Source organism: Engystomops pustulosus, chromosome 2, assembly GCF_040894005.1.
Source record: "Engystomops pustulosus chromosome 2, aEngPut4.maternal, whole genome shotgun sequence".
NCBI classification, from domain to species: Eukaryota; Metazoa; Chordata; class Amphibia; order Anura; family Leptodactylidae; genus Engystomops; species Engystomops pustulosus.
The window spans coordinates 218569193-218595121 of record NC_092412.1 but is presented as its reverse complement, the minus strand read 5'-3'; the positions used below and the strand labels follow the sequence as shown (position 1 = coordinate 218595121).

General features: G+C 40.1%; 1 protein-coding gene across 2 annotated transcripts in view; it reads right to left on the bottom strand.

Annotated features, from left to right (window-relative positions):
- Positions 1-25929, bottom strand: part of SGSM2 (small G protein signaling modulator 2) — a 221293-nt gene that overhangs the window by 51855 nt on the left and 143509 nt on the right. For both annotated transcript variants that reach the window (XM_072138185.1, XM_072138186.1), the window contains exons 4-5: positions 5993-6154; positions 2168-2235 (exon numbers count right to left, since the gene is read on the bottom strand). In XM_072138185.1, coding sequence (XP_071994286.1) covers positions 2168-2235; positions 5993-6154 — 230 coding nt within the window. The remainder of the gene's footprint in view (positions 1-2167; positions 2236-5992; positions 6155-25929) is intronic.

Here is a 25929-nt window from a genome sequence, read left to right as displayed (position 1 = left end):
ATACGTTTTAAATGAATGCTGTATGTTTTATGACATATAAGTAACTTATGGTAATGTGGACTCTATGTGCATTTGTAGGATTACTGTCTCATTCTTTGTAAATGGCTTTATGTTTGTGGATCCTTGCCGGCGGCATGATAGGTTATTTGTGTTCAATTCTACTACAGCCCAGCCCGGTGCACAGTCACTACCTAAGATGAAACACTTGGCATTTCAGAGATGACACAGCTTAACGTGATGTGTATGATAACAATATGTTTTCAGTTATTTAAGATTGAAGAGAAGGCAATGTAATATTCTTAAAGCGTTGTCCAGTGATGTAAAATTAAGGCTAAAAGAGGTCTACTGGGATCCAGGGATAAAACTATACTTACTGATCTCTTGGTGCTACGCTAGGTATCTGCTGTGCTCTACTCTGTATAATTCTAGTAACATTACATGAAACACAATGGGTGGCTGCTCATCCAACCACCGCTGTGAAATTTTGGGCAGCATGGAAGTCATTCCTCTAGTTTTAGTTACCACCCCCTTTCTGATGCCTTTAAGCACTACTTTACTAGAAAAAGCCTTAAATCAGCAGTATGCTACAGTGTCTGGCATTTTGCTGGGAAGACATTTGGATGCTAAATGCCAAGCATGGTATACAGGACACCAAACTCCCACAAAGACAAATTTCTTATATGTACCCATTATTATTAACAAAAATGCAGCATTTCACAGATATAAGTCCAACCTGTCTCTATCAGTCCTGCTGTACACAATTTCAGTTGCCCCTAGACACGACCCTGTAATTTCTCACTTAGGGTCGGGTAGCCCCCTCTTGGATTTCTTGGAGATCTTGAAGCTGAGGTTTCTGTCTCTTTCTGCTCTGTGCATGTAGCCAAGCCCCCTGCAGTCCTAGCTCAGAGACACTGATCACTTCCTGCAAGGACATCGCAAGCAGAGAGAGAGGCTGCAAACTACAAGGAGATAAGTGATCTGGGGGAAGGGGAGGCGGCAGGCACATATCTGTGAGATGTAGCAGAGCCCACAGTGTCACAAACTACAAGGAAATAAGTGATCTGGGGGAAGGGGGAGGCAGGCACATATTTCTGAGATGTAGAAGAGCTCACAGTGTAACATTGTAAAAGTCTTTCAGCCTCTGTCTGTCAGCCTATGTGTAATCTCCTGCATCTCTGATCTGTCTCATCTCTTTCTATGTGTAAAATACTAGTACAATGTCAGAAGCCAGATGAAAGTGTATATAAACATGTACCCAGATAATATTACCACAGTGTCACCCCACAGAACTAGATGGATCATAATGTATCTGCATAGAGAGTCCCCACCCACACCCTGGGATTTTGCACTGAGCATCTTAGAGAGTGATCGGAGCTAAAACAGCAATAAAACTGAGTACATTTGTAAAGTAAGGGCTTAAAATGATCTTTATTGTGTTAACATCACTAGGGGATTTAAATGTGAGAATTTTCTTTCATGAGAAAACCCTATTAAAGTCAGCAATGCTCCATACACACAGGGGTCTCAGGGGAACCCATTTTTCCTGGGGATCCCAATGGTCTTATACCCAGAGTTGTCAGCATGAAGATCGCTTTAATCTCACTTGACTTATTTCAATATTGAATCCAATGTTCTAAATAGTTTCACCATTTGTAGGGAGGGATATATATCGTTATATTTATTTGTGTAATTTGGATTGTATTGCAGACATTGCCAAAATATAGTATAAAATCTGGAATATTCTTGATGTCATTACCTGGCTGTACTGTATATGTGCAATATTGTAGATGCCTGTCAATGACTATATTTGATGCGGTATATATTTCTCTCATTGTTGTACTTGTTGGGTTTGTAAAAGGGGGGGAAAAACTTTCAATAAAAATATCTGATTTTAAAACAAATAGTTTCACCATTTAATGTATATTATAATAAATTAGAATAGTATACACGGATGTGCAATTTTGTAGCCTTTAAAATGGAAAAAGGGCAGGTTCCAAAATGTACTAATTACACACCACGATGCAGTGATTTGAGATATTTGAAGAAGCTTTGCTAAAATATATAATTTACATTCAATGATATGAGCATCCCCAGTAATATTAACATTCCTTAAACAAGACAACTGAATTGCATTACTTTTGCTGTACTGCATTTTACATTTTCTCACCTAAAAGAACAGCCAGGATTGGACCACATACTGGATCAGACATTAGAGCTTCTTTTTCATAATATTTACTGTGGAAAGAAAATTTGTGATCAATTATGAAGGCATTTTCATTATCATCATCATAATTATTAATGGTTGCCATTCAATAGTCGCTAACGTGGCTGTGGTACTATAAAGGCTTTACTGAAAAATGCACAGGTACTGGAAGTACCAGAGGTAAGTATAAGTGTTTGTTTTTATAGCAACCATGGACCAAAGTGTTTTCTGGTAACTTGTCACCAGGTCTTACCCCACTAAACTTCTAGTTTCATCAGGTACAATTTAAAATGTCCTTTCTGTATTTCCCCTTTTATATTCTCTCCCACGTTTTCCTTATAAAAAAATCTCCCTCCAAAGTGAGGTAAATATCACTCTTCTCATCCCATTTTCACATGAAATTAGTCAAGTTTTGTGTTTTTAGGAGTAATGTCGCTTCAGAATCCTATATCTTTGGCTCTGTAGGACCTAAATACATGATTTTTGTCTCATATTAATGATTAGCATCTTCGCTCCAGTGAGCTACAGAACTGGACAGTCAGTTCAAGCATAGGTGTGAACCAGATCTTTATCTGCAGCTTGCATTTCCAACTATGGCACACATTCATTAAAGTGTTTGCACCAGTTTTCTGTTTGACTTTTCACTACAAAGAAAGTGCAAACTGCTTGTACATGTGTTTATGAAGAGTCTGCGCCAGTGTTGTGTCGCAGCTGCACTATGTCCGAAAAGACCCCAAAAGGGAAGTTGCGCTGAACAGTCAGACACTGCGCCACAATTCAGTCCGACAATTCTATAGAACCAGGAAAAAATGCCCCCCCCCCCCCCCCGCACACTACACAGGCAAACTGCACATAGTATAGTTTGCACCATTTTTGATAAATGTGGGCCCATGTCTTTAGTTGTCTGTATCTCTGGTTCTGTAGCTCACAAATCCATAGCCAAAATGCATGTTTCTAGGTCCAATAGAACAGAAGGAAGGGTCTGCTGATGTGACACTACCCCTGCAACCACAAAACTTGACTTATCTTATGCGAAAAAGAGGTGAAAAGTCATTTTTGCTTGACTTTGGGGGAGAGTTTTTACAAGTAAATGTGTGAGATTTCACATAAAAGAAGGAAATCTATAAAGGACATTTCATACCCTAGCTGAGGGGGCTAGTAGGATGTTTAGTGGGGTAAAACCCAGCGACAGGTTCTTGCTTTGCGCAAGCATTAACAACTCATAGGGGGGCATTTATTATGGCCTTTCAAATGGAAAACTGGCACAATATAAGTGTCGGCGCCACATTATTGGTGTTTTCTGACACTCTCGACTTGTTTTATTTTTGGGTGCAAAATTTTGGCGCCGTATGTCAATTCACTGGCGCTTCTATTTTTCCGAAACGTTTTTTGGTGCATTTTGTAGCGCAAAAAGAGAGCAGCTAGAAGCAGGTCTAGGAAGTTCTAAACCTTTTAGTCCTTGCGCCAATTCATTAATCTCTTGCGCCACAAACTTATATCCCACTGAAAAATATAGAACTGTTCTAGCACCAAAATTAATAAATGCCCCTCATACTGTATAAGTTAAAGAACATCTACATACACTGTTGAATATCTGATTCTTCCCTGTTAATGTTAAATAATGACACATTTCGGCTAACTGACCTGCTTTCACACATTACAGTCCTCGCTAATATACATTATTAACCTGTAATTGCTCAAAATGTATTCAAAGGGCATCGCGTACGAAATATTATCGCCTTGTTAAAAGAGGATTAACATTTAAATCCATAAGTGAATAACTCCTGCTAAGCTGCTTAGATGAAGTTATATGGATCTCACCAAGCTAGAATTACAGTACAATAATCTCAAAATGAAAAGTCATTCTCCCTGCTTGCTTTTCCCCCTTTGGAATCAATATTTAATTACAAAAGTAACTTCATATGTAAGAGAAATTAATAAAGCTAAAAGCTTATCAGAAAATTTTCAGCCATTTCAAGGCCATAGTACAAGAGATGGAGATGGCCTAAAATATGCTTCAAATTTGACATCCGATTGTGAGAGGATTTCCCCCTTTGCTCTTCTATGGAATTTTGCAGTGTCTTGGTGTAGGATGTCAACTTCCACATGATTGCACATGTATTTATAAAGTGTCTGTGCCAGTTTTGTGTTGCGGCTTTTCTGTGTCCGACATGACAGAAAAAATGTTACTGCTTAGTCAGAGTTTTTGCCACACTTTTTACTGATTGTCACGGGTGCTCCCGCGATCCCTGTCACGGATCGCGGGCGCATCCGTGCTCCTGCATGTGCCCCCGCTGCTGCCCGGTGTCTCTTACCTCTCCCGGCTCCTGCACTTCCTCGGACTGCCGTGCACGCGCGTCCCCGCCTCCTAGGGCGCGCGCGCGGCTCCGGCCGAAAATTTAAAGGGCCAGTGCACCGCTAATTGGTGCACTGGCTGAACACCTCACCTTTAAGAATCTGCCTCTTCCTGTGTTCCCTGCCGGATCTTTGTGCCTCATAGCCTTAGAGAAAGCTTCCAAGCGAGTATTCCTGCGTTCCCGTGTATTCCTGCGTTCCTGTGTATTCCTGTGTATTCCTGTGTGTTCCCGCTCCTGAGTCCTGTGTTACCTGAGTTCCTCCGTGTTGCTGTGTTCCGTGTGCCTGTGTTCCCGTTCCCACCTGCCTGGACCTCCCGTTGCTGACCCCGGACTTGGACCTGACGTTGCATCTCTGCCGCCTGCCCTGACCCTGTGCCTGGACCTGTCTACGAGATTGTCATCCGCTAAGGTACCTCGACCTCGGCTGCCACCGTGGGCTAGTCACACCTGGGAACGACCTAGTGGTATCCTGCCGCAGCAAGTACAACCCGCTTTGCGGCGGGCTCTGGTGAATACCAGGTGCCGCTGGGCTCCGGTTCCGGGTGTTGGCTAGTTACATCTCCCGCGGTGGTCCAGAGGATCCACTGATCCTAACACTGATGTGCGCCACAAATCTGCAGCATGAACAAAGTTCACCTAAAGAAACGGTGCACATTTCCCAAACAGTGCAGGGGGCGCCAGATTGATGAAGACCGTGCTCCAGTTTGGATGAACCTGGGGCTCTCTGCACTCTCCACAGGCAAACTGCACATAGTACTGACTGTGCTAGTTTTGATAAATGTGGCTCACTGTCTCTACAAGATGAAGAAGCCATGGAATTAAAGTGAGTGGCTCATCTCTATATTATACATATTGGGCCACATTTATCAAAAGTAGTGCAAACTGCCTGTGGAGAGTGCAGAGGGAGCCAGATTAATCAAAACTCGCATACGGCTTTCATTAATCTGGCGCCCCCTGCCCACCATTTATTTTTTGGTGCACTCTCTTCATGATGCAGAATTGTGGCACAGTCAGAATTGTGTAGCGCTAACTCAGACTTAGCACTAAGACGTGCCTTTAGGTGCACATTTTTTTCTGGCTTGTCGGACACAGTGCAACCGCAACACAAAACTGGCGGAGACACTTCATAAATACATGTACTAGCAGTTTGCACGTTCTTTTCCATACAAAGTCAGACAGAAAACTGGTGCAAACACTTTAACAACTGTGGCCCGTTGCACTGGTGGTGCATAATATTTCATTTCAGTCCTATTTACTTGGGTACCAGGCGCTAGCACTACAAAATGTCTTCTAGATGGCTGATCAGGGCCTTTTTGCAGTAATTTTTTCAAGTTTTGAAACCAGAAATAATGGATGCTCACAGATATATTGGAAGTTCTACACAAGTAGGAGAATCAAACTGTGGGATAAGAAAAGCTTACTTTATCCTTACCTGCTGTTATCTACAATATACTGTACAATTTTATCCAGTACTTTTTCTATCAGTGCAGTGCGGACCCATATGTGCTTAAGAGCCTGCGGTGTCAGCGTGACAGTCCGACTCGTGGTTGAGTTTTGCCTTTTTAAGGATTCCTGGCCGCCAGAGAAATTCTTCCTAAGAGAAACAGATATTCACATTGTTAATGTTTTACAATGAAGACATTGACCCACATTTATCAAAAACAGTGCAGTCTCTACTATGTGCAGTTTGCCTGTGCAGGGTGCGCCAGATTCATGAATTGTTCTTCATGAATATGGTGCCTCCTGCACTGCTCCAGCAGAGTGAACCAACCTTTTTTTATTTGCACCTGTAACATGGGGCGTGCAACACAATTCTGTCAGACACCGCTTGATAAATGTGCACCAGAATGCCCCTTTCAGTGCAGAATTTTGAGTTGCTTTGGGTATAAATGTTGCACGGACACTTTATAAATATATGTGCAAGCAGTTTGCACTGAAAAGAACATGCAAAGTCCGACAAAAAACTGGTGCATGGGATTTAATAATGTTGGGCCATTAAATCACTTTACTTTAGAGGACACCTGTCATCAGGTCTCTGTCACTATTTCTGTCACCTCTATCTGTTGGAGCAGCTCACAAGGATCCCATCACAGCCTTTATCTAGTCAATTCATACATTAATCATTGTAAAATCATCTTTTCTTTATTATGTAAAAGATGCTGGTCACATGGTCAGAGGCAGTGATGTCACCCCTGTTACCCCTCCCCTCTCCTCCCCCTGCTCATGTCTGTGTGTAGTGTATAGTAATGAATTGCTGGTGTGTGTGCTGCATCTGCTGACATGCTGCATCCTCCTAATACACAGACATCAGCTACACAAGTACCTGACATGTTCTGCTGTAACATGGCTGCAGCCTGGAGCTGTTGTATCTCTCCTATACACACACTTACACACAGGCTGCAGGAGGCATGGCCACCAGCAAGCACTTGGAGAAGCCATTACATGGAGCAGTTGTCATGCTAGCATTGGGGGTGTGGCTGTACCTCCCACTCATGAATAAGCTGGACAGCTTGAATATGCTAATGACTCATTGGACATTTCACAGGTCATTTGCATACAGCTTTAGGACCTCATTGCTTAAGTTTACAGGCATGTAGAGGGACAATGAAGCGATAGAGGCAATGCTCTTTAATGGCAATTTATGAAAATATATTTAGTTTAGGGGGTTATTTTGCATGACGGGTTCTCTTTAATATACATATATATATATACATATATTTTTATTGTATGATATAAAGCTATAATATCACACTTATTGTATGAATACATTCACAATTTTCGATTGTCTTTAAAATATTTTTTGCTTTAGGTCAGCACAGGTTGGACTTCATGCTCCGCTGCAGCTCTTCAGTTATATAACTGTGCTATGTGCTTTTACTCCTCTCCATTGCTGGTTTAAATGATTCGCCTGGGATTAAGGGGAGGTGTACAATAAAAAAAGGCATAGTCCCCACCCTTGTTTTCCATTCTACTGGCAAAGGCCCCTATTGCCTCTGTTTCTAGTCCCATTTGGACTAAAACAATGAGGCTCCCATGACTGTTGATGCAAATCACTGATCTAGTGGTCACTTGTACACATACAATGACACCACAGCAGTCGCTGTCTCCAACCTGGACCGGAAGCACAGAGAATAGATCCCACACAAGTGGAACACAGTGATAGTGGGTGGTATGTGCTCCTTGTTTCCCTGCCCACCAGTGTTTTTACTAGAAAACACTAGAAATCTGTGATTAAGAGAAAAGTCTGAATTGCAGCATACACCACTGACAACACTTACAACAACTAGAGCATAAATATGGTTGTGTGATTCCTGTACATTTAATGTATAGAGGCCAGGCCAACTCTCTGATCTCAAGTGGCCCGCTCTCAGTTGGATCTCAAGTGGCCAGATTCTTTTGGACGCAATGGAAAAAGCTAACATCTGTCAGTAGCTTACATCTCTCTTCCTAGCGAATTGCAAGCATGCGTGGCTCAGCCAAGTATACATATGTTGAGAGGTTAAAAGGAACTGTGAGCTATGAGACATACAGATTTCCAATGTATGTGGCCAGCCTAGTAGTAGCTTCATAAACTAAGGGACTGATATCAGTGTTGGTATGCTTGCTTGTTTTTGACAATGTGCTTTACTTTGACGGTGCTGAAAATTATAACATGTATTTCTATTGGCTCATGCACATGGTTTCCACAGCTGTGAGCTGACTGTCTGAACCGTAGCATTCAGAGCAAGTCCGATTCCTGCCCATTTTCGCAGTTCAGACAGTCTTTATTGCGGTCATCAGGGTGTGAGCGGACATCACATGCAGATGACACACAGGCTGAAAACAACAAACCACTGGGCATTTGTTGGCGGCCCATGGTTGTGAATATGCAGCTTAGGGTGGTGACACACATGGCGTTTTTAGGCCTTTTTGGGCCGTTTTTAGTTAGGGCATTTTGAAATCGTAAAAAACGCATGCGTTTTGGACAGGTTTTAACAATTATCTTGATTCAAGCTAGTCAAAAACGTTTTTTAACACATGCGCTTTTTTACGATCTGAAAACGCAAACTAAAAACAGCCTAAAAACGCCATGTGTGTCACCAACCTTAGGCCTCAGATAAAATAACATTCTAACAACTTGACACACCATTGTATTTTTACTTCTGCTCATTCTATTATCATTAAATTGCATGAAATTCCTAAGAACCATACAATGAAAGTCTCATTTATCACCTAACAATGCGATGAAATGACAGTACTTCCAGTAACCAGCAGGTTGTATTGTAGATCTACAGCAAGCGTTTAATAGGCGGTGAGTGTTATGGTGCTGTTTTTATGGATATAGTGGGCAAAACATAACATTCTGCTTTAGACTCCATTAAGGAGACAAAACATTTTCCTAAGACTTTTTACAGTCTGTTTTCCATTTTTCCCATCTGTAATTTAGAGCCCATTTAAAGCAACTAATGCATAGTAATGGTTCTCATGTGATTGTGATGTAATATAGTCGAAGCTGTGTAATTCAATGACCATTACACGTCTCTTCTGGTTTATAACATGCATGATAACACCAATCCTTTGTGTTCAGTACATAGTACCAATATGTAAAAGGATGTTGATTTTCTTTTTACACCAGTAATTTGTATATAGAGTATATTTACAGCAGTAATTTGTATATAGAGTATATTTACACTGTGCTAAAAGCAGCTAAAAACATGTACTGACACTGCTGCCTTTTGCTATTCTTTATAACAGAATAGGTCAACTTTTCACTTTAATCAACTTACTCCAGATCTATCATGTGAATCCAGGTGTGGTAGACAGATTTACAATTTGTGACTTGTTGCCAACTTTGGTGCAAATCCTCACCAGCCCCTAAGCGGGACACAAATTTGTACCATAATCCACTCTATACATTAACACCTCATGTACCAAATACATCAGAAAGTCTAAAGAAATCTGATGTGCAAAAGACATTAGAAAACTGGAGTAAGATATAAGTTAAACCTTTGCCTCTGTATTTCTTAGTTAAATAAAGTATTACAAACAAAGCATTTATTATTCTTGGTGTTGTTTTTTGGTGCTCTATTTTAGCAGTGTTTTCCCCACGGTTTTATATTGTGGCACACAACCTTAAAAGGGTATTCCCACAAAGACGAGATTCTTAAATATACTCAGGATAACAAAACAACACGTTCTCTAATTCACTGTTAAAGCATTTCACAGCTATATTTACAACCTATCTCTATCAGTCTTGGTGTATGCAATTTTGGTTGCCCCGGGATCCAACCTTAAATCTTCGATGGTCGGGCATGCCAGATTCTGTTCATGGATAGCTTCTCCTAACTGCACGATGTAGTGCTCTCTGTCCCTTCCCTAGCTGTGCCCAAACAAAGCGAAAGTGAGTGTTGGAAAAATTAGGTTTTTGTGGCACTTACAAATAATAAATATGGCTCACAAGCTGCAGAAAGAACAAGAAAGTATTCCGGTGCCTAAACAGACACGTTCAACAAATAGTAAATGTCTCTAAAAGCCTGTCTAGTCTGCTCATGCAGAGAGAGCAGGGAGGCCGGTTATACATAAAATGCTTGAGTAAAGGTCATAATAAAGATGTACTCTATGCTACCCAGCCATGTGAATGGTTTATAAAGGGCAGAATAGGTGGTAGATTTTCTTTGAATTAATTGCTGCTTACAGTGTAAGTGTTGAGCGTGTGTATAGCATAAAATCAGATGTTCCTTCACCGGATGTCCCCTGGCGCACTTTCAATACAACGTCTAGAAAAAGAGGCCGGTGCAGAGGGAAAGCTCCATGACGTGTGCACTGTCAACGTGACGTCACTGCTGAGCCTCTGGATAGAAAACGAGACCGGCAGGAGGTGGGATTTTATGTTTTGCGTTTTTGTAATCAACCAATCAAAACCCACAAATGCAACTCTTCTAGAAAATTATGAGTAAGGTTATATTTACAAGTGTATCCAAAATGTCAATAAAAGTAATAACACTGCAAATATGGATTCATCGCCATTCCTTGTTACCACTAGGGAGAACCCACCACCACCAGCCTCCATAAAGATTGATTTCTGAGCTAATAAGCCATTTCTTCCAGACTCCACATTCATTTATTTCAATGTCCTCTCACACTTGACAGGAAGGTGTATTAGCAACGTCTAGCCACATTTGGGAAGTCATTATACATTCTTATACGAGTTATTGAACTATATTCCATACACTCAAACATTATTTGTAAAGTTATGTCACATTGTGTGGTTAATGAACTAATCCCCGAGTGTCCACTAATATTTTCATGGTGTGTAAGTGAAACTTTAAAAGGATTTTCGAGGGAACAAACATGCCCTGTTTGTGTAGCCCAATTTTTCAAGCCATGTCTGCTCATTTAGGGAGCCTGGATCTGCTGCTTCTTCTAGGTAGTAGTGGGAAGTATATATTGAAAATGATGGGAAGTGAAGCAGCAAGTCTTAACACTATCGGCTGTGGTCACCTGGAAGCTATCTCCGCACCACGAGACAAAAGGCAGCCCCTTTACAATCAGACACCAAGCATCCGACCATGAATATTCTCTCCTCCATTCTGGGGTTGGCATTACAGGTCACCTAATCAGATGGCAATTCCATTGTAACCAGACCCTGGCAATTATGTGAATGTGATTATCTAACACTGGGAGGAGTAAAAAACGCAGCGTCCTGTGGTCACATGATGTCATTGTTAGTGACCAGGTGATGCTACTTCCTGCATGACTGTGGACCATAATGAATAAATGTGCAAGCAGGTCGCAGGTGAATATGTATATTAGTAAGTTTTGTGTAAGGGGGCTGTCACATGGTGCGTTCTTGGACAGTTCTTGGACCACATACAACATCACATGCAACAAGCCCCGATTGCAGTAGGGAAGTTTATTTTAATAGTGTGCATTAATGTTTCCCTGGATAATCCCTATAAAAGTAAACTACAAGTTAAAATTAGATATTACACAGCAAATTAAACAGTCATTATACTGCACTTTTGAAGAAGATGTAGCTACTATTTATATAGATTAGTAAAGAAAGTTTTACTACTAATTTCCATTTACATGTATATAAAGGCAGTCTCCGGGTTACATACAAGATAGGTTCCTTGGGTTCGTACCTAAGTTGAATTTGTATGTAAGTCGGATCTGTATATTTTTATAATTTTAGCACTAGACAAAATTTTTTTGTGTCAGTGACAATTGGATTTTCAAAATTTTTTGCTGTAATGGGAACAAGGATTATCAATAAAGCTTTGTGATAGACACATTACAGCCGATCATTGCAGCCTGGGACTAAAGTCAAGCTTCCAGGGAGCTTCACCAGAGGTCACAGTAGGCAGAGAGGTCCGTCTGTAACTAGGGGTGGTCTGTAAGTCGAGTGTCCTTAAGTAGTTGCTTATTCTCCTGCAGGCATGCTCTGTACTCTAAATACCATATCCAGACTATATTTTGTCTTTATTCCTTCTCTATTGTGTGCCTCAAATGGAATAACAATGTTCAATGTATTCAGAGAGTCATGAGCCAGTAACTGTTGTATCATATCTAGTGCATTTATTTTCTTGTTGTACAGAGTATCTATGAGATGAAGGAATAAGATTCTGAGGAATAATGTAGCTGGAAGGGAGGAGGCACAGAAGTGTCAGTTTTGGAAAAGTAAATGTATCAGTGTTAAATTATGGAATGTGATAAGCCTGCCTTAAAAGATTGGCTCTGAGGGTATTCATGTGCATTCCAGAGAAGTGGTGCAGCTCTACATAAGTATAGGAGAAGTTTTGTTAACAGAGCATGTTAGAGCTCTGACATTACAGAAAAGAATATTGAGATGTGAGCCAGAGATGCTAGAGGAGATATATGGAGGTACAATACTATAGATTGTGGATGACTTTACATTCTATACTATTCTGCCTTAACTGAATCACTGTGCAGGCGCCAAGAGTTCTGGACAAATATACATTTGTGTGGGTTTTTTTTTTATTGCAGCCATGGAATTGTGGACATTAAAACACCAGTCATAAACTATTATGAAAAAGGTGTAGGGACTGTAATAGAGTACATAAAACATAACTTTTATTAAAAACCCTTAAAATATTGAGGTGTAAATGCAGTGTTTCACTGTTTCTCTTTATTTGAGTGCCATTTAGTCATATAATCCTCAAACAATGGGGCTCATTTACTAAGGGTCCAAGGACCACACAGACGTTGGATATTCCGACGATTACTGTTTTGTGCTGCATTTAAAAGCAGATTGTGGTGCACGACTTTCATGCGACAGAAATCATGGGCGGGCGAAGGACGATCCAACAGATTCGGAAAACGTGCAGGATTTAACATTCAAAATTGTGTCGCAAGCCAAGCACTTACATGCATCAGAAAGACGATAGTGAACTCCGGTGGACCTGAACGGGGAAGCAACACATGCAGGAAATTGGATCTTAGTGAATCATGGCAGCTCCAAATCCTTGACTTGGGGGATCGCGACGGGACGGGTAAGTAAATGTGCCGCAATATCGCTTTTAGAGGGAGGGACAATTAAACAAGAGGTATATAAAGGTACCCTATGAGGTATATAATCCCCACAAGGTATTTAATCCCCCATAAAGTATATAATCCCCTCTAAAATAAGGCGGCTCCTGTAAAAAACCAATGAAATATAACATCCCACAACAGTTCTCTAATCTAATGGCATAGGCTAGATTAGTGTCAGTGACCTGATCACCATATCTAGGATCTCCTGTACACCCAGGTTTAACCCAAGCAGTGACAGGGCAAGTTTGCAATAAGAAAGGGTGAGAGGAAAATTAAGGGAAATAACCTATAGGAGTTCATTTATTTTTACGAGCGCCGTTGTATGATAGCCCAGTTTTTGATATATAGACGCAGCTAACAAATTTTCACTCTACACCAGCCGCACCCACCCTCCCCCTGGTGAAAGCGCTAGCAATGAGCCCTGGTGTGGCGCAGAGGCCCGGATAAATACCCCCCATAGCGGGTATTGAGTGGACAGTGTTGAATTGGGTTAAACATATCTAGTTAAGTAAATATACCTTAAGGCTGCATTGCTAGCACTGCGTTTACAAACACTAGTTTCTATGGAAACGCATGTGATCGGTAACCAGAACCCAGGGCATTGTCTTGCAGTAAAAACAATGCATCGGGTTCTGATAGAAAAGCATACACAATCAGGCTGAGGCCCGCCGCCATACCCAACCGCTGCTAGCCCTATGTGTGACTGCACCCTAAAGTCTGCTACTTGGTTATGGATTGAGATTAACACAGTAGAAGTGGCCACCACATCACATGGGTGAGATGCAGGCAACTGTTTGCCATGACACTTTATAGTAAACTTACTTAATAAGTGGATATAATGAGGCTGCAGTCACACGTCGCGTTTAATGCATGTGTTTAAAAACGCATTGCAACAGCTGAAGACAGATTTGCCTAATTAAGCAGCTGTTAACACTTGCGTTTACAAAATGAAATGTTAACATTTGCTTTAATGCATTCCTTAACATTGTGTTAACAAACACATGCATTAATGTGTTGTTAACATGTTGTTAACAATGAATTAACATTTGCATTTTGTAAACACAAGTGTTAACAGCTGTTCAAATTTCTCTTCAGCTGTTGCAATGTGTTTTCACATGCATGCGTTAAATGCAACGTGTGTCTGCAACCTTACTCTCATCAGAAAATGAAGTGCATTACATATGTCTCCTACTGTGAGAAAATATCACATGGTATCTGGCATCTGGTCTGCAGGCACCAAATTATCTGGAGGAGGAGCCCCTGCGCACGCATTTCTGGCTTTCAGTCCAAATTGGTTAGGTAATTGAGAATTTTTAACCTCGCTCTGGAGGAAAATGTGGTTTATAGTCGCTTACACTTTTCCAGATGGGAGATAGTTTAATGTTTTAGAACAAAAGAAAATGCCCAGATCTTAACAGGATAAGGAGAACCTTAAAATTCACATGCATATTACAAAATCGTCATCATTTATATAGGTTTACATTAAATATACCGTATACATTTCATATTCAGTAACTATTCTAGAAAACCAGCATGGCATAAACACTTATCAGTTCTCCACTTTCAATATTGCCAAACGTTTATATAAAACGCTGCAGAACGCCGCAGAGCTGTGCCGTAATCCAGGATTGTGAAAATAAACAGGTCTGTGTCATGATACAACAGACGGAAGCAGGAAGATACAGAAATTAGTTTAATAAAAGATGCAGAAGCAGCAACACATGTACAATTCAGAGAGGAAACATTCACACTGAATCCTGGGTAATCCGGGGTTACATGAAATGCTGCATCTTCTTCTGGTTAACACATCCCATCCGGACATGGCACGAAGTTACAGTCCCTTGTACAGATGGAAAATGTTCTTAGGATAATGATTCTTATGAAAGCAAGACTGTGCTACAATAAATAATAGAGTGCTTATTTCACACATACAGATTATCTGACCAATGTCTGGTCAATCAGACCTATATTAGATTATTTTGGCATATGTTAAGGTCCAAATAGCTAAATGCCCCCCCAATAGTTCATCCCACGGCTATCTCTTCCAACTTGTACCTTGACATGATCTGGAAAAATCAGCTATGAGACTTTTCTGGCAGTGGTTCGGCCCATATCTTTTATGTAACTCAGTCTTTTACGTAATCAGTTCAGTACACTGAGGTTTGGTCCGGTAAATCTCTCCAGCACATGCAGTGTACGGCAAGTTGCTTGTGGGCAACTGGCCTAAGTGTTTTTTTAATTATAGGTTTAAACAACATTAAACAACCTATCCGTAAAGTCCTGTGTGCTGTTGAGACCGTGTTTTTAAACACAATTCAAATACTGTGTGGTGTAGTTTGATCCAATATTGTAAAACCCCTATTAATTCTATGTAAATTCAACATTAACGCTATTAACACAATGCAATCAGGAAAAGCTTCTCCCCGGAGCAGTTTCAAAACTCTATTCAAAGCTACATGTGAACATGGCCTGACTCATCCTAAAACCTAACTTTTATTAAATCTCTCTAAGATCAGGCAGCATAAAATAGTACTGATTTATGTTGTCTGTCTTTTTTGTAGTAGATAAATATTTTCCGTGAACTTGCTGTCTCATCTGAAATGAGCTCTAAATATCCATGAGATAATGCCAGGGCCGGCGTTAGGGTCTGCCAAACATGGCATTTGCTCAGGGCCCCCTGTCCTAAAGGGGCCCCAGCATGTGGACTTTTGTGGGCAGAGGATGTATTGCTCTTTTGAATGTCCGAGTGAAGATAATTATGATCTATCTCCTTATGATCTATCTATCATCTATCTGTCTAGTTATCTATCTCCTATAATTTGTCTATTTCCTATCTATATATTTGTCTATCTATTGATCTATATTTCTTCTATTTATTATCTGTCTATCTATCTATATTTGAATGAGGTCCTCCGCTATGCTCGTTCTGGTTAAATGTTATATGTAAAGCTTATTGCATGCAGCCTTTGAGTCCTCCACAATGTGTTGGGTTGACCAACATTCCCTTAGCAATTTCAATCCAACAAGATATGAATGTACAAACTCCTTGATAACACTGTCACGTCAATAATAACGTCATTCACAAATCATTGCTGCTAAAAATTGTAATTATGTCCCACAGAGTTTCTAATAAATCTTGCAGCTTTATTAATGTCAGTGTTTTGAACATTAACGGGATCCCACTGGGCTAAGCAGCAGGAGTCACATAGGGACATGTTAATCATATGAGCGTCATCTGATGGGATTGCTGTCTCATCTCCATAGGTGGCCAGATGTCCCTTTGATGAATATATTCTTTACTTTTAAATTGAGTCACATTGAAAAATATCTAAACAACCACAAACAGGAACGTTTAGGACGTTATTCATTGATGTAAGATTATCAGTCTACTGTGATGCATTTATCTATAGCTCGATAATATTCACTGGGCCTTATTTTTCATTTTATCACACATTAAAGGGAATTTACTAGCTCCCAAATCACTATGTGAGTCAATCTAACACTTTATCAGATTTACAAAAATACTGTTCCTATTTCCCAGAAATCAGTCATCTTAGCTTAAAAATCACTGACCCCAAGAAAGTTGGTTCACCAGCCATCAAGGCTAGACCTCTGGTGCACCAAAAACTCACCGCTATATATATATAAAGCTAGTATTTAAAATATGTTATAGAATGTGTACCTAATGAGGGTCGTCTCCAGGTTAGTAGACCCCTGGGCGACAGAGACTCAGTAGACCCCTTAGCCTCATTAGTATAGGTTCCCTCTATTCTTATTTTAGCTCAGTACAAGATATAATGTTGTTTTCTGCTGTTTGAGCTAATAGTAGAGTTGACTATTTCCTAAACTTGGTTAGTATAATATCATAAAATATACACATTAAAAGACAGATAGTACAGACTGAACAGGTTGTCAGAACAGATAAGGAAACCGAGAAGAAATCACATACAAAACAATATACTAGTGCAATAAACCGCATAAGGACAAAAAGACAAAAGACAAAAGCTGCTTTCTTAGAGGGGCTATTGAAATACTCAATACTCAATATATTGTAAACCCCACTCATTCATAATTATATACAGGCGGTCCCCTACTTAAGAACACTCGACTTACATACAACCCCTAGTTACAAACGGACCTCTGGATATTGGTAATTATTGGCTACAATAATCAGCTATAACAGTTATCAGAGGCGTCTGTAATGAAGCTTTAGTGTTAATCCTGATTCTTATGACAATCCAACATTTTTAAAATCCAATTGTCACAGAGACCAAAAAAGCTCTGGCTGGGGTTACAATGATAAAATATACAGTTCCGACTTACATACAAACTCAACTTAAGAACAAACCTACAGACCCTATCTTGTATGTAACCCGGGGACTGCCTGTATTGGTATATTAGAAATGATAAAGAGACCACAGACTACAAATTTTATTTTTAAAAACTAAAAAAAAAAAATCTCATCAGCAAAAGTTGAAAAGTCATGTAATTAGGTCTCTATATTTTGCACAATAAGCTCACATATTACTACAGATCACCCTAAACTATGTACAGTGAAGCTTAACTACGGTACTTATTTATTAACAGCCTTACAGGGGTGGAAGCATGTGCATAAACAATAACATACCAGATACCTGCATCTGCCACTAGAGGGAGCATAGGAGCTTACTGTAAACACTCAATTCAAAAATAAGACAGTATGCCGTAAGGTCATGGTATGATTAGTTATACATTCAATAAAATATTCCTTATCCAAAGGAAAATCTATATGCGTTGCAAGAAAATTTAAAAACTATCAGGAGTAATAACTATCACGAACCTGTCCAGCAACAGCCCAGCCACAACCAGACTTGGCACAAGCTGTCAGACTGGGTAAGCAGTGGTGGACTAGCCTTGCGGGCTATGGCCTTGCCAACAGCAAATGAAACTGCCCAGATAAGGCAAATTCGCTATCAGGAACTTAACTAACGGAACCTAAGAGATCAAAGGTCAGAGGCGAAACTTACTTTGTCTAGCAGCTGCGGGATGGTGGAGTGGACAGATAACAGGAAATCAGAGATAGACCATTGTTCCCACTAGTACACGACAAGCCAATTAAAAAATACTAGTCTGAGACAGCGAAACTGGGGTCACACCGAGAGAGACAAGACACAGAGGTACAGACAACATATAAACACAAAGTAAGAAAAACCATTTCAAATCCAAGATTGCAGCGAGGCACAGAAATGTATAGCAAGAGAACGGTTGAATAAACGTAGCTGAGGTCAAAGCAAAGATAAAGCAAAGGCAAAGAGTAGGACGGCAATAGCAGCACCCTCTGATAGAACGGCCAAATTATAAAGGGAAAAATTGACATTGCCGCACACAAAACAAACTCAAACCCACACCCACCTCCTCTAAGGTAAGATCCTGAAAAGTAGCTGTCAATAAAAGATAGTCCCAGGTGTGGTTTTCAAGCACAGAAACCTGAAATCTGATCCTAATTAGACCAACAATAGAGGAACTTTCACAAATAGCTTGCTTAAATAAAAAAAAAGATTTTCAACCCTTAATGGAATCCTAAAATAACTGAAACACTACATGTGTAATAATAAATATCATACAGTATGTGCACTTTTTAGTGGCCTTCACACACAGCTGCAAGGTTACTTTTATTGGTGATCTGCAGACACTGGGACAATTCAAAGATGAAACATGCTGCACATGCCCCATGTGCTTAACATTACTGCTTAGAAAAGAGTTTTTCTTAATTTTGAGATGGAGAAAAATAAAACCGTTCATTTTACCTGCATAAGACCTCAAAGCGACCGTCCTCCTCTAGCTACCATGTTATTTTAAAGTTTATCGACCCCATCCCCAGACATCTTAAAGGGAACCTGTGACCACATTTTTCACAAAAACAGCTAGTGGCAGGTTTCCATAGAGCAGTTGTAACTAAATGACACCCTTCGTTTAGCTAAAAAATGTTCCCCTCAGATTCTTATATAGTCAACTTTATAATTTTACCTGGTATTCAGCAATATCTTGAGCGAGTCCAAGTGGGCATGGCCTCCTCGGGCTGAATCCAGCAGCTGCTCCGTATTATTTCTCTGCATACAGCAGTAATGCTGTATGTAATGTGACCAGGGTGACATCATCGCAGGTCCTTTAGTCTCCTAACATTAGCAAACGCCAAGCATATATCTCATGAAATCAAAGCATATCTTATCACATGAAATCACACCAGCATGCATGGAGAGGAATAGAAGTACATGCAGGATGTGATTTCATGTGGTCAGATATGTGCAATGGGTACAGTTTGCTATTGTTAAGTGGATAAAGAACCTGTAATGATGTTACCCTGGTCACATGACATTAGGCCACGTCCATAGACTCGGTCTAAATATCCATAGATACCAGGAAAGTTTACCATTCTGATTTTATGGGGTTCTGAGGGAAACTATTTTTAGCTAAAATCAGGGGGTCAGATAATTTCTAGAACTCTATAGGAACTAGTGATATACATTTACAGACTCTAATTAATTGATACCAGAACTTTTGTTATCTCTCTTCTCCTATTCAGCTGTAAGCAGTTTAGGTTGAGGGATCCATGTTTTTCCAGGGACAAAATCCGAGACAAAGAAGTTTATATTGATAACATATGTATAGAATCAGATTGGCATGGATCTCATACCCTACTCCACACAAAGATCAGCTGTTCTCAGCAACTGATAAACAGGCACAGCTCCATTCTCAGTGTAGTGGCTGCACCGAGTCAGTGCAGCAAATACTTTCACAACACAGAGAATGGAGCTGTTTGCTTTCCGTTGTTAATTGAGTGCTTACAATTGGTGATCGTTGGGGGCGCTAGGTGTTATATACCTACTTTATGGATATGTAGATCTACTCTATACATATGTTACCAATATTTAATCCAGAGAAGCCCCTTTAAGGATACATTGCTTTTCACATTATGGCTAGTGCTATATTTATGCCCAAGTTTCTGTCCATTTCAATATAATACAATAGGAAATAGAAAATCCTAGGAGTAGTATTTACAAATGTTTCAGTCTAATGAATACATTTTACATGTCATCTGAGGGAATAAAAGAAAAAACTGCTGCGTTTTATTCACCAGGGCTCTGCTGTGCTGTGAATGGTTTTGACAGAGCAAGTTATTTCTTAAAAGAAAACATCATTAGGATGAATTACATCAATTATTTCCTTTTTCTTGCTTTGTCTGCAGATAATACACTTATTGGACATTAAGAATATTTCAACCATAATAAAGCTTTAACTAGGGCTTTCTGGTAAATTTTACCCCAGAGATTAACCCTATATGCTTATGCAATGTGTCTTACTCGTTATTGACACCATTACTGTATCCAGGCATAGGCAGATGTAGCAAACTGTAACATTAATATTCTAAAATTCTGCGCCTCCCTCTTTCTGATCCATGGACTTTACAAGACCTATAAAAGTGTCATCAACTTGAATCCATTCTTATGTAACCTCAAACCATTCCCAAATGCATTTTACCACTGATATTATACTCTTACTATAACAACATTCTCAAGCAATTGTATATGTCCCAATACCATTTAGGTAAACTAAGGTTTCCTAGCAGAACATTGGCCTGAACATTATGCTGCCTCTGCTGGTTAGGCTTCTTTCTATAGTCCATACTACTGACTCTCAATAAAGTACACAGCACTTCTCTGCAGTTTGACGGTTGCTCAAACTGGGTTCTCCCCATCCATAATTGAAAGGAAATCTACCATCAGGATCATGGATTATAAATCAAATACACTTACATGCTGGTGTATGCCCCCTTTATTAGGATCTGCTCTTCTTTTAACTTCTTATGCCCTTGATTTATAATAAAATATGCTTTAAAAATTATGCAAACTAGCCTGAGGGGCTCCAGGCTCCATTAACTTCTATAGAGCGTGGGGCCCCTCAGGCTCATTTTGGAACCTTTTATTGGTAAAATCTAAGGCATAAAAAGCTTAAAGAAGAGCGGATCCTGACAAAGGGGACACACACCAGCATGTAAGTATACTTGGTTTATAATCCATAATCCTGATGGCAGATGTCCTTTAAATATTCAATCTTTGACTCTCCAAATAGTGCACAGAGATTTCTTATTATGCTCTTGTCCTTAAAAGGTAACTTGCCATCAGGAAGGTCATTTTTATATGATGACAGGTTCCAATAGCCACTGGCATTTTTATTTCAAATATGCCTTGGTCATGCATGTCAATACTTCCGATGCTTTTTAATGGTTTCTTATGTTTGTATCGTTACCTGGCTCCTTGCCATTGGCATGTGGTGAGTCCCGGGGCAGGCAGTTCCAACAGCACAAATCATCTTCTCCTTAATGCCTCCTCCCAAGCTACTCACTCACCCCTCTCCCTCAGCCTCTCCCCTGCTCCATCCCCTGCTTACATCAACTCACTGTCGCCAGCAATTCTCCTTTGAACTGTCCCCACCCCGAGCTCACCAGACACTGCTTGCAGGGAGCCAGATTATGTTAACCGGTTAAGGACCGGGCCCTTTCCTGTTTTTTCATGTCCATTTTTCACTCCCCACCTTCAAAAATCTATAACTTTTTATTTTTACACGTAAAGAGCTGTGTGACGGCTTGTTTTCTGCGTAACAAATTGCACTTCATAATGATGGTATTAAATATTCCATGCCATGTACTCGGAAGCTGGAAAAAAATTCCAAATGCAATGAAAATGGTGAAAAAACGCATTTGCGCCATTTTCTTGTGGGCTTGGATATTACGTCTTTCACTGAGCGCCCCAAATGACATGTCTACTTTATTCTTTGGGTCGGTACGATTAAGGGGATACCAAATTTGTATAGGTTTTATAATGTTTTCATACATTTACAAAAATTAAAACCTCCTGTACAAAAATAATTTTTTTTATTTTGCCAACTTCTGGCGCTAATAACTTTTTCATACTTTGGTGTACGGAGCTGTGCGTGGTGTCATTTTTTGCGAAATTTGATAATATTTTCAATGATATAATTTTTAGGACTGTACGACCTTTTGATCACTTTTTATAGATTTTTATAGATTTTTTAAAATGGCAAAAAAGTGCCATTTTCGACTTTGGGCGCTATTTTCCGTTACGGGGTTAAACGCATTGAAAAACCGTTATCATATTTTGATAGATCTGGCATTTTTGGACGCGGCGATACCTAATGTGTTTATGATTTTTACTGTTTATTTATATTTATGTCAGTTCTAGGGAAAGGGGGGTGATTTGAAATTTTAGGTTTTTTTATTATAATTTTTTTTTTTTAAACTTTTTTTTATTTTTATTTATACTATTTTTCAGACTCCCTAGGGTACTTTAACCCTAGGTTGTCTGATCGATCCTATCATATACTACCATACACGGCGGGCGGTCGCGAACCGGTTAAAGAAACAATGAAAAAGTACTGGAATTAATCAGATGCACGGCAAATACATTTATGAAATCAACATGCCAGAGGATACTGGAACCTGTCATCACATAAAAACGACTTTCTTGATGACAGGTTCCCTTTAATATTTATTTTATATAGATTGATGTAATCCATAAACACATGTGATATTTTTGGCACACATCAGATTCAGACAGACAGAGGCATAAAGTATTAATGTGGAGGGAGATTGTTTACATGAATGCATAAGCTGAATTTAAGCATGCCCACTATTGAGGCAGTGTTCTGAATGGAGCACGCTGAAGACCTGCCATATTGATGCTTGGACCCAGTAGTCTGGCATCATACAATCCACTGCCACTGTCATGAGATAATTCATTTTCTTCACTTTATCTTTAATATACCGTATTTTTCGGCCTATAAGGCGCACCAAAAATCCTTTAATTTTCTTTGAAATAAAAGGTGCGCCTTATATATGAACTACAGAAATGTACTACAGACAAGATGCACTGTACATTTACCAGTGTTTAATAGCTCCATCCCCAGAAATTTCCTGCACCTTCCCACACTGTATACAGGGTCCCCAGCTCCTGAAGTGCCCTGGCACCACAACTAACATTGTGCCCATCCTGCCCTCCCCTAGCACGGAGAGACCGGAGCTGCCATAGTGCCAACCACGAGGCAAACATCATCATCAGTAAACAATCCCCCATACCTGACAGCCCTGTAACAGGGGAAAGAGAAGGAGCCACAGGGAACCACACAGGAATAACACCCTGGCTGAGGAGGGAAGGAGAAGGGGCAGAGGGAGACCGCTTAACACCTGCTGCATCACCCTGCATTAACCCCCAGCAGCCATACCTCTGAGATCGGAGCTCTCTGACAGGCTGAAGACAAGTTTACCGGGAAGTGTATCAGGCTTGAACTGTGCACAGGTCTGCCACCTGCTGGTCATTTTAGGTACTGCATTTGATCCTGCGCCTTATACTCCATTGCGCCTTATATATGAACCTAGATGTCTTAGCAGGCATTTATTAGAGGTGCGCCTTATACTCCGGTGCGCCTTATAGGCCGAAAAATACGGTAATGATTGTTTGTATATGACTTATGTAGTAAGAATATTGACGTTCATCTCTAGAATGTGACTGATACATAATAGAATGGGGGGGAATTATTGCTCATTACTCATAAAGTAGTAGTAGTAGTAGTAGTAGTTTCTAGTTTTACATTTTATTAGAGTTCAAGATCCAGATATCCCCACAAAAAATACACAGAGTTATATTAATATTATTCTTTGATGGTGTAAACTATTTGGTCTTTTGCACAAGGATCATAAATATAAAATAGAACAAATTTAGAATTTACTAAAAAAAAAAACATTTTTATTACTAGGTCTGCTGCAAAAGATGTCTACTGTAGAGTGAAGCAATTTTTTGTGTTCCATAATCCAATGAAAATCATCGGTGCACGTACAACAAGTATCGGTGGGCTACTTCAGCATCACTGAGTGACTGCGCAGGTGCTGAAAGCTGTGGACCAAGGAAAGTTTGGGGTTTTTAGTGTGGTCCTTGACAGACATGATGATATGGGAGATGAAACTTCCAGTCCATAAGGACCTGTGGGTGGTTTAGTGTTCCAAATCACTCTGACATCTTCCCTTTAAAGATTTGTATATTAACTTTCATATTCATAGTAAAAATCACACCTGTCAAGTAAAACTAATATGTGTAGAGAAAAACAGAGCATAAGTTATAGAAGTGCCAGGTAGACAGCTGTTGGCATCTGCAGGTGACAGAATTGAAGTATATGACAAATCCTGGAGTTATGTTCTCTGCCACAGATCTGTAGTATATATTACGAGTTCCTTTTCTTTCTTTTTTTTACAATCAGTTTAACAAAGCATACGGCACAAGAAAACACAGCTGTTCTACATCTCTAGGGCAGGGAATCCCTAAAGCATGAACGTCCAGGTATAAAAGCTGATCATGTATTTTTGGAAATATGAAAACTCAGCTTGACAGCCTAGTGCAGCTTCCCTGTAATCGAATTTGAAGACAAATTTTCTAGAAGATATGACAAGCTGTTCTAGTTTTCGACTTTATGTAGAAAGTAGGAGCCAATAGTATGACTACCAAAGGTCACACCAGAGACCTCCTAAATGAGGAGGCAATGCAGGTTTTAAACTGTGTTCCAAGCACTTCTATGTGCATATACCAGTATGTAAGAAATAAAAGCTCTAGAATAAATGTTCTGGATAGATGGTATGTGTGCCCTAATCCTCATGACAGGTTCCCTATCAAGAAGCCATTCTATTGAGCCATTTTCAATGTAACTGAAGTTCATTTGAAGTTCTACAGTAAAAAAGGCCAAAGCATATGAGACATTCTTCCTATGGGTGGATGCCCCAGAAAATTAATCACATGCAATGGAGAGAGATTACATAAACAAACCACATAAGCTAAATGACTCTACAGACTTTGGTCAGTGGAGATTTTAGCTACAGGGGCAGATTTACTTACCCGGTCCATTCGCGATCCAGCAGCGAGTTCTCTGCGGTGGATTCGGGTCCGGCCGGGATTCACTAAGGCGGTTCCGCCGACGTCCACCAGGTGTCGCTGCTGCGCTGAAGAGCATCGGAACGCACTGGAGTTCACCGAGCCATCGTGGGTGAAGGTAAGCGCGAGTCCAGCGACACTTTTTTTTTAAAAATGCGGCGGTTTTTCCAAATCCGTCGGGTTTTCGTTTGGCCACGCCCTCCCCATTTCCGTCGCGTGCATGCCGGCGCCGATGCGGCACAATCCGATCGCGTGCGCCAAAAATCCGGGGCAATACAGGGAAAATCGGCGCAAATCGAAAATATTCGGGTAACACGTCAGGAAAACGCAAATCGGGTCCTTAGTAAATGACCCCCATAGTGTTTGCTGTAGCACTTTCTTCCAAAATCAGTGCTACATCTGACCATGGTTTGTGCTGGTATTGCATATCAGGAGTATAGAAATGAATGGAGTTTATTTGCAAAACCAGGAATGGTCAAGAAAGGAGCCGTTTATCAATCTTCTGTCAACCCCTTTAAATAGTTTCTTGACCATTGTTTATGGTATAAATAGCTTTATTACCCTTCACTCCAAAAGTTTAATTAGTTATAAACCATGTACAGTTTAATAAAGTCCCAGTATAATAGCTCTATGACCCCTAGGAGGAACTGATGAGTTTTAATTGTGTGTCAGACACAGATTTTTGTTGCGTGCTTTTGTAAAACCTGCTAATTTATTTTTCAAAAACATGCCGGCATGGGGTGGGAACACCCTGTGCCCACCCACTCCACCAGCCGCTGCACCCCTCTACAATATAATAATCGCATATTCTTGCATTGCCCAAAAATCTGCGATTTGTTTCACTGCTTCTACACTTGAAAAGTGG